The sequence below is a fragment of the Onychostoma macrolepis genome, chromosome 13 (assembly GCF_012432095.1).
Source record: "Onychostoma macrolepis isolate SWU-2019 chromosome 13, ASM1243209v1, whole genome shotgun sequence".
NCBI lineage: Eukaryota > Metazoa > Chordata > Actinopteri > Cypriniformes > Cyprinidae > Onychostoma > Onychostoma macrolepis.
In genome coordinates this window covers 16,274,597-16,284,444 of record NC_081167.1, presented here as the reverse complement: position 1 = coordinate 16,284,444, position 9,848 = coordinate 16,274,597, and the positions used below count along the sequence as shown (strand labels likewise).

Here is a 9,848-nt window from a genome sequence, read left to right as displayed (position 1 = left end):
TCTAGTCAGCAATCTAGGAAATGTTTGTCTTTGCTTAGTTGGAACATTCAACACAGTTGTATTTTTGTAGTTTGAAAAATGCAGCAATATCGGGAAGATCATCAGTTTGAGCTAATCTACTTACCCTAGTGCTATTATACCCTTGTGCAGGGCATTTATCCTGCCTCTGTCTGCATGTGAATATGAATGTGCCAGTGGTTGAAATATGCAAACATGAATAATTCCAATGTATCTGCGTCAACTGTAAACAAATGTACCTTGCCTTTTGGCATACAAATAAGTAACGCTGACTTACAATAGCCATGCACATTACAGTGCTACAAAAAAAGGTCTCTGGCTGAAAATACACCAGTTATACCTGAGAATTGACAGGTATTGTTATGATCCAGTGCAGATGATCAAAAACAACAAAACCTAGTTGTAACTAAAATAACACGTCAAAACTATAAAGTGGATCCAACTGAAGGCAGTGTAATTTTATATAACACAATATTTAGTGGTGTGCTAGTACATCACACCCAGACCAGCTGCTGTAAGCAGCTCAACCCAGTGTTTCAGAAAAGACAACTGAAGACAACCCTTTGGTGTCAAATCACCTTGATCAGGCTTTGCTGGAAGCCAATATGAAGGCTTTTGCCAAACTGTAACCACATCCTGCATGGCTCAAGTTTTATTTAGTGTGCAATTTGTTTTCCTTTCAGGCACAGTAAAAAGTAACATGTCCATGGTTCCGATTGCCCTGCACTACACCAAATTTTCACCACAGGGCGAAGCCATGGGCTTTCAGGTGCCTTTGCAAACTGTCAGGGGGTGTTGTTGCAAATTTTGTTATGGAGTGGTTTAGATTTACTCCGGTTATGTTGTTCCAACTGTGGTGAAGCACATTTCACTGTAGGCTACTTAATTGATGCTGGTATTTATATTGCAAACAAACATCAATTAAATTCGCAACACCTTCTCGGCAATTATAAAGCCATGTATAATTAAACGGTGTGAAACTTTTATTATAATTATGCTATATGCGTGTATTCATAAAAAACTGATTTGTGCTGGGTGATATTAAAAGTTTCACCTTCCTCAAAAACATTGCATAGCCTATCAGACAGACAGCATCTTGTCTTTTTCCCAAAACAGTTTAAAATCCATCATAATTGCATACGGCTATTGCCTTGGAGCCGATTTTGTATGCGTATCCCACTAAGCGATATTAAAAGTTTCCTTTTCCTCTTCACAGACAGGGCACATTATGTCTCCTCTTTTCCCACCCATGCCATGTAGTCTGAAACAATGTACATTGTTTCCCAAAGAGCGATGTGATGTCACATAGCGGTTACAGCGAGTTAGTCCTCCTCTGTGGCTGATGGAGTGCCGAAAGGGGAGGGTACTACTTTGTCACAGACTCCTATGTAGATTAACCTTTCAATTAGTTGTTATCAGGTTCCCTCTGCCTACGCGTGCGTTCATCTTCCGAATCAAACACAGGACCCCATTGGATTTATCAGGCTACTTTACGCATTTATCATCAGCTTCGCAAATAAGCGTGTTTTATTGCTTATACGAGGAGCGTGGAGAGATCGCGCGAGGAACTTAAAGGTAAATGTTCGCTTTGCCAGCGTTGTCGGGCATTTATCTCGGCGGTGTCTTGAGTGGCTCGTTATCGGTGGCATGTTTTAATCGTTCAAGTTTAAGTTGTCGTGAGTGATGTAACTTGACGCGAGCGGAGAAATGAATTCGGGCTATTAAGGTTATTGGGTTACCCGAACCCCGCAAGTATCGCAAGCTACTGCTTGACCCGCATAAATGGAATTTTCCAGATGCTATCTGTTCTCGGTTGCTTGATCTTGAAATATGAGTGCAGTTTTCATGCTTTAGACAGAAGCGCGTAAACAAACGGCAGTCATCATCGCTGCTTTTTACCGTTTCGGAATAACGGGAGAAATGATATGCCATCGTCCGTTTAAGCATTGGCAGGATTTATAAATGTTGTCTGTTTGCGTGCACACTACTACCTTCGTGAGGATGTATGCGCGCTCGATAGTTCGTGGCCTCCCGTGTCTTTTGTAAAGTGCAAACTAATTATAATATTAGATTACAGTGCACACAGCACGGGGAATGCCAGGGATAACTCGAGCACTTGGACTAATTATTCACCATTACATTATTCTCCAAAAAGTGTGACTAGGTCGATCTCCTCATATTGCAGTGTTGTGCGATGCTCATAAGGGGGAGCCTTCTTAAAGGTGTAGAGCGAGTTTCGGCTGATCTTACATCAAAGAGCCATCAAGTAGTTTTAAACTCATATTACATGATGATAAAATATCCCTGTTGACTGTACTTCTAATGCGGATAGAATAGCAGGCATCGCATTCCATACGCAGTATGGACTAAAGAGCAGTTGACACCTTAAAGGGATAGTTTTGTCTAAAAATAAAAATATTGTCATTTACTTCTCCTCGCGTTGTAATAATCCCATATGACTACAAATCATATGATATGAAGAATGACAGCCTTGTTACTTGTCACTTTTATTGTATGCGTTAAAAAACACTGAAGGTAAATAATGATTGAGGCTGTCAGTTCCTCACTTTCTGTTTAATGTCTCATTTTGTGCTCCACGGAAGAAGAAAAAAAGTCATAGAGGTTTGGAAAAACATGAGAGCGAGTAAATGATGACAGAATGTTCAGCGGTGTTGAACTATCCCTTTAAGAGGCGGGTCAAGTGATTATTGACAGATTATGAAGCCAACCGATTCCTCGAGAGGCCGAACTGTTTTCTTGTGATTGACACTTTGGTTATCAAACCAGGGATAAGTATTTGCCCTTTCTAACCAATATTAAAGTTTCTTGGGCGGGACCGTCTTTGTGAAGGTAAGGTTTAATGAGACTCCATTGGGTTGTAATCAGTGTCATGTCGGATTCATGTAAACTACAACATTGTAACAAAATGGCGTCTGTTTAGTAACGCGACCGGGCAAAGCGGCGAAGTCACCTGACCTGTCCACCGTGTTAAAGCGTCCAGAAAACGAGGTTTGCGAGACCGTAGGTTAATTGACGTGTTGACTTTGTCATCATAAATTATAGATAGTCATCTGTCGGAAGTAGTCATAAAGCATAACCTAATTTAGCCTGCTTTAGCTTAGCGTGCTAGACTTGAGCTCCGGGGCTGTTTAGAAAGCCGATGCTGGAGATAAGAAGCCGAATGCGTTTGAGATTCGCCTGACTTTAGCTCACTATCTCGGCTTTAATCAGAGGACTCGACCTGAAGTAAGAATGCCAGTACGCGTTTGTGATACTGTGTTTTGTTTTAGCTGTCAACATTTGAGATGATGTTGCTAGACTCTTAATGTGAAATGTCACGGCCAAGTCGTAGTTTGTGACCGAAGCTGGAAGAGTGTAGACCAGATTTAAAATCGATGAAAGAAGTGTCAAATCTTAAACGACGCTTTATGTTGTGTTTTTAAGTTTGAGTTCAACATCCACAACGAGTGAGTGTCAGTTGATAAGACTTTGTTTTATCATCGGTTGTCTTGTTTTATATGTGCTGCTAACACTGTATGTGCTGTCATGCCTCCCCAGTTTAACTCGAGTTATTTAGTGGTTATTTTGCTGGCTAACCAAGTTGCACCGTTCAGTTATTTACCGTAACGTAGCTTTTCTTGGATCTTTTTAGGCCGTATCTAATGTCTCAGAGGAATGGGTCAAGTGTTCCCCTCGGTATGTGTGCGAGGCTTTTTATATAACAATATTATGGCAGATAAGTTGTGGTTGAGTTTACACGGCTGCTGTTGGCGAGCGGAGGAATTCTTGAGAAATTGTTCACTGCATGTCACCTGCTGGCTGCTTGCTGCACTGTTCTTCCCCTGCTTGTGCTGTTTGGGTTTTTACACCATCATAAATCAATGAGCTTAATAAAATGTTATGATATCCATGCTGTGCTGTGTTTTAGCTTCTAGCAAAATGTAAAAAATATATATATACAAAAATATATTGTTGCGTTGTTTTGGAGTGAATGAGTGTCTCAATATTTTGAGCTCCCTAGCTAGACTGCATATATGGGCACCATAAACACGTGTAGCATTTTTACTGTCTAGGTAGGTAGGCAGGCAGGTTTTGAGTACCAGCTACTCATAAAGTGGCTCGCATTTTATCCAAATGTGAATTAACATGTTCATCTTAATCTCATGGTTATACTGGTCTGTCTGGTTTGGACTGGTGATTATTTATTTTTTTTCTTCCTTTTATGGAATGTGTGCACCTAACACCTGAAGTCACATGTTCTATTTGTAATGGCTGGTAATAAATAAAGGCTATATATTTACATGTGTGTATGACTAATTTGGCTTAGTTAAACAATACAGTGCCCTTTATTTTTTTTATATATATTTATATAAAAAATAAAGGGCACTGTATTGTTTAACTAAGCCAAATTAATTATACACATGTAAATATATCCTACATGCATATCTATATCAGATGTATAGTAATAGTATATAGATAAACGATTTTGTATGTACACGCACACACACACATACATGCAGATATATAGATATGTAATATATAGATAAATTATTTTGTGTGCATGTGTATACACACGCATGCGTGCATATATACATAGGGTTAGTTTATATAATAATGTTTGTTTGTTTTTTACAATTTTTTGAAAACTCTCACTTTGTTTAAACCTATTTTACATTGTACTTGTGTAAAATAGCATGACTAATGTTGAAGTATGAGTAATGTAAACGAGTGGTAGTGTTGGTTAGCCTAACCCCCTGGATCAGGGTGCCATGCCCATGTAACTAGCTCTGGAGAGAGTGTTTGTTTTGTTGCAAAGTAACATGTATTTTCTGTTTTTCTCCCCTTCACACCCACAGGTGTAACACGAAAGGATTTTTCGGCAAGTCCTCTGACTTTGGATTTACCACAAGGGATTTTTTTTCTTTCTGACAAAGGGGAAAAGAAATGAATAGCCAGTCTGATCTTTGAGGAGTTACATCAGTCCCATATCCTGCTCGGCATAATGTACTAATGGCTGGCTTTTGTTTGTGGATGCGTATTGTTCGCTCTTAAAAGAAAAGGAATGTATTCATGGATCACACCTTAATGAAACAACTTATTTCACCATGGTGAAACTGGCCAATCCCCTGTACACAGAGTGGATTCTTGAGGCTATCCAGAAGATCAAAAGGCAGAAGCAGCGGCCTTCGGAGGAGCGGATTTGCCATGCCGTCTCAACCTCACATGGACTAGACAAGGGCGTCGTACTCCAGCAGCTGGAGCTCTCTGTGAAGGATGGATCCATCCTTAAGGTTACCAGCAAAGGGTGCGCTTCATACAAAGACCCGGATAACCCGGGAAGGATTGGGCCTTTCAAGCTGGGAGGCTCTGGCCCGGTCTCGCTTGGATCTGTGATACCTGCTGGAGATCTGCGTCATGTGGATTGGAATAAAATCCTTAGGAGGGCTATCGAAGGTCTGGGCGTCCCAGCTGGCTCCTCTCTAAGGAACATCGAGAGATTCCTTAGAAGCCAGAGCGACCTGGTGAATGTTGTGGCGAACCCCAGGTTTCAGCAGAGGCTGAGGCTAGCTGCTAAGCGGGCAGTTAACAACGGGCGGCTGCTCAAGGATGGGCCGCTCTACAGGATGAACAGTGGTGGACTGGGAGGCAAAGCTTGCTTCAGGAGCGTGGGAGTCTTTGGTGTCGACCTCCCTCCTGTGACACTACTCCCTCATGAGAGAGACCAGGTACGTCTAGAACTTTTTGTATCAGGCTCTGTGTGCTTCTCTGAAAAGCTGTGAATATAAAAACTTTTTTGTTCCTGCAAATGTAAACTTATTTAAAGCCAAGGTTTTAGCTATGAATGACCTTGGGAACTTAGTCCTGTGGGTACCTCTTCATTCAGTACCAAGCAGATTTGTGGCGTTTTCATGTAGACGGTTTAGCTTGTTAGCGTGCCCTGTTGTTTTGAGACCTCAGCAGAGTTTCAAAATCTAGTGTACACAAGAAGTGTCAGGAACAGAAATACTCCTTCCAGAAATACTCATATGTTGACATGCGTACCAGAGTCACCAGTGTCATTTAGAGGTTGTAACATCCAGGAAGTCAGTAGATTAAGTCCAGTGTTTGTAGCTTTTCAGGGCTTAACTATACAAAAGTGGCTTTGTCATTCAAAATAGTTGAAATATCTTGAAACCATAGCTTAACTCAGTGTTTAGGTAAAGGGTTTCTTCACCATTGGGCCCCAAACCGCTTTGTCATCCACATGAGTGAGCTTGGCTTCAATTTTAACATTGTGTGATTTTTAAAATGTTGTGTGAAAAATGAGTAGACCATGTTTTTATTCCTAAATCATCTTTGGTTTGCTCCAAGATAGCTTTCTAAATGAGGGCATGATACGCTACAGATGTTGGAGTAGCTGTGTGTTATTGAACTAAGGAATTGTTTTTGAGTTACTGTGTTTGTTGTCCTGAAGCTTCATCATCCAGTCCTCGCTGGTGCGATTTCCATATTTAAAAATCTTAAGTCAACATGAAACAGCATTTGCAAGCCATTCTACATCTGTAATGTAAAACATTTTAAGTGTATTTAATGAGTGAAAATGTAGGCTGTGAACTAAATGTATCATTTAGAAATTGTTTGGATTGTGAAATGTGCCTGAATGAAGCTGGTTGGAGGAGATGGGTTGACCTGAAGTAAGAGAGTTTTTGTGACGTCAGCTGAAAAGTGATGAAATATTTCTAAAATAAAGCTTTTTTTTTTTTTTTTCTTGGAATAATGTGCACTGATTAATCATTTAAAAAGACTGTGATTGTGTATTAAAGTAAATGGGTTTATTTTGACTTGACGTTCAAGCTTAATGATGGAGATCCCTACATTATACTAGGCAAATTTGGTTAGGGAATGTTCGCAACCCGTTATAACCTAATTATTATTACAGGGATTATTAGGATTATTATAGATTCCCCTCCTCTGGTGTTCTGTGCTTTTGGTTGCTTTCAACTGGGACTCAACCTTGTCTGGCCTTTCCCTCTAAACATTTGTTTAAAAAGATGCAGTCTTTTTATAATACCTTCAAATTATTCCTACACCAGTCGTGATATTGCAGACTGGCATTTCCAGACTTCATATATAGCATTTGTTCAGTTTGGACTACATATAGCTCTTTATCTCTCTATCATCTCACATAGTTTAGGCACAATGTAGCTATAGTCTATAGACCAACAAAAATGTAAAAGTGTTTCATTGTTTGTCACTTGCTGGTCACTTAAGGTCCAAGCTAGGTGGCTCTTAATGCTCTCTTTTCCTACAGTGGTCAGCGAACAATCAGAGGCCATTTGGTAATCAAATCTTGGAGCACATTCCCTTGTCCACTCTTTATTGAGTTGCTCTTTGAAAGCTAAAGCTTTTGGTTTCCATGCATGGGGGCTTGACTGTTGCTAAGCAATGTGCTTCATTGACCCTAGGACATGATAGCATGGTGCCAGTCTTTTTTTTCACAATCACGGAGACGGTCTGCCGTCTTGCAGATGGTTCAGGGGGACTGCAGTGGTGGGCTGGCTGCTGATTAGCTCAATGCGTTAAAAGGGCTCTTTTGTTGTTAATTGTGTGCTTGGGGACTGGTCAGTCTGCAGCTGCTCCAGGCCTCTTTATCATATTCTGCGAGGGGTTAAATTATGAGAAAAGAGAGGGCCAAATCCGGCTTTCTTTTGTCCCATTAGCTGGCAGGATTAGATTTTGCGTTGAAGGTGTATTAGATCTCATGGCTGGCCTCTCTTTTTGACGTTCTTGAAACTCTTGCTTAGTTTAAAAGATAGTAATTCAATGAAGGTCTGTTAAAGCTATGCTGATTACATCTGTTGTTCAGTAATGGTGTTGAAACAGTACTAGACCGCTGTTTACCAGCTGTGGCTGATGCAGTTTGCTCACTTTCTAGAAATTTCATTATGGTCTTAGCAATGCATTTTACTTTAGTCTCCCTAAGAAACCGCAGAATTTTGCCTTAAGTTTAGTTGCAACCAAAAGTACATGAATAATTTAGGATTAATCAAATAGTCCAGTTGGTTGGTTCCTAACCGTGGTCTTGTAAACGTTTCAGTTTTGATTTGATCAAAGTCTGTTAATAGATGAATATAATTAATAGTGATTCATTATTTGTGTACATGTAACTCAATACAGATTTGCAATGAACTAAAACATTTGATTGGTTTCTATTAGGTGCATCACCAAAGGCTTCATTTTGCCACTGCTTGGTCACAAGTTGGTGTTCTTAGTTGTGGTTTTGCTAGTAATGGTTATGAATGTCGTTCCACTGTCTTCACACCCACTGGCAGTCACTGTATTAAGTTGCTCTGCATTTGTATAAAGCTGTACATCTCTGATAGTGTACATAGGGTTTACTGATGCATTTGTAGGAGTCCTGAAGACCAAAAATGCAAAGAAAAAACTGCTCTAGTGTGAACTTGCAGTTGGAAAATGACTTGATATGCTTGAGTAAGTCAGCTAACCCACATAGGTGAAATGTATTACTGTTCTTCTGTGTGCGACTGTTTGTTCAGCTCGGTGTGAAGTTTGTCGATGTCATCTCCATCCTCTGTAACTTCTGCTAAATGCTCCTTTCAAAGCAGCACCACTTTCTTTCCATTTATCTGGTATATTTTTAACTGTTCAATCAGCATTATTGTTTGCACAGCAGTCTCAAAGAGCCTGCGGCTTATGTGAAGAAACTCATACTCGCTAATGTTTCTTGAGATGCATATTAAGGCCCTAGTTGGACTAAGACAAGAAGTTAACACAAAAATTGTTTTTGCTGGCCTAAGCAGGCCAGTAGTACAGATGTGTACTTTCTCTTTGGGTTTAGTGGTTTCCTCAAAGTCACTATTGATAGGGCAAGATTGAGATCTCTGTAACACTAGAGCTCCTGGATCAATTTTTGTTGCCATTGAACCTGTTTGCTTTTCTGTTAACAACTCAAGTCCCTAAGCTTTAAGCCACTGCCACCACATATATGCATAATTAGTAAGGGTCAGACACAGCCTGAAGTGGAGATGGCTTAATTAGTGCTGGAGTAATTGTCACTTTGCTAACCTGAGTCTCAGATACCTGAGCGTGTGCCATGTTGCTGTTCCTCAGGCAGACTGACCTGAATGAAGTAATGGTAATGTAATAGCCCTGCCATCCTCGTTAAGTTCCTGGGCTTTAGAGGCCTGGATGAGCTAATAGAGCTGTTGGAAAATGTAATGGGACGAGTCACGGGTCAGCATTAGAACAGATCTGCCCTACATTCCTCTTTCACACTGAAGCATGAGACGTCGTCAGGCTTAAATAAAACTGTACTTCTCTCTCTCTGGCTTTATTTGGTCTCAAACCACTTGAAAGATGATGCTGATATGCATGTCACTGCATTGGATCACACAAACCGAGCCAAGAGACACACAATTTACGTGTCAATTACTGTCAGTGTCTGGTTATGGGATGAGGGCAAGGCATAACCGCATGGACGCCGCCATTCAAAAGTGATATGCCTCTACTTGTGGCTATCCAAGGTGAGATCTCAGGAAGCTTATGTAGATAAGAGGCGCAGCAGTCACGTTTAATGTGGGATGAAGCCCATGTTTACTTTGCTTTAAGTGATTTTTACTGATCATCATTACTGTGCTTTACTGATGGCTCACATAGCGTTAAATGTTAGTTATGTATTTGGCAGATGCTTTTATGTGACGCAACCTATATTGCGGTTTGTCTTTGAATTCATGCAATTCAATGCAAGTCAAAGCAGAAAAGCAGAGTTTAGATATGTTTCCAGAGGTTGACTAATTGCCCAACAACGAGCCGATAAATTGTCCAACTAG

General features: G+C 40.4%; 1 protein-coding gene across 1 annotated transcript in view; it reads left to right on the top strand.

The window, feature by feature from the left end:
- The first annotated feature begins 1,407 nt into the window (after window positions 1-1,407).
- kat6b (K(lysine) acetyltransferase 6B) overlaps window positions 1,408-9,848 on the top strand; it is a 31,827-nt gene continuing 23,386 nt past the window's right edge. The window contains exons 1-2 of the mRNA XM_058794886.1: window positions 1,408-1,593; window positions 4,875-5,744. Coding sequence (XP_058650869.1) covers window positions 5,124-5,744 — 621 coding nt within the window. The 5' untranslated portion in view covers window positions 1,408-1,593; window positions 4,875-5,123. The remainder of the gene's footprint in view (window positions 1,594-4,874; window positions 5,745-9,848) is intronic.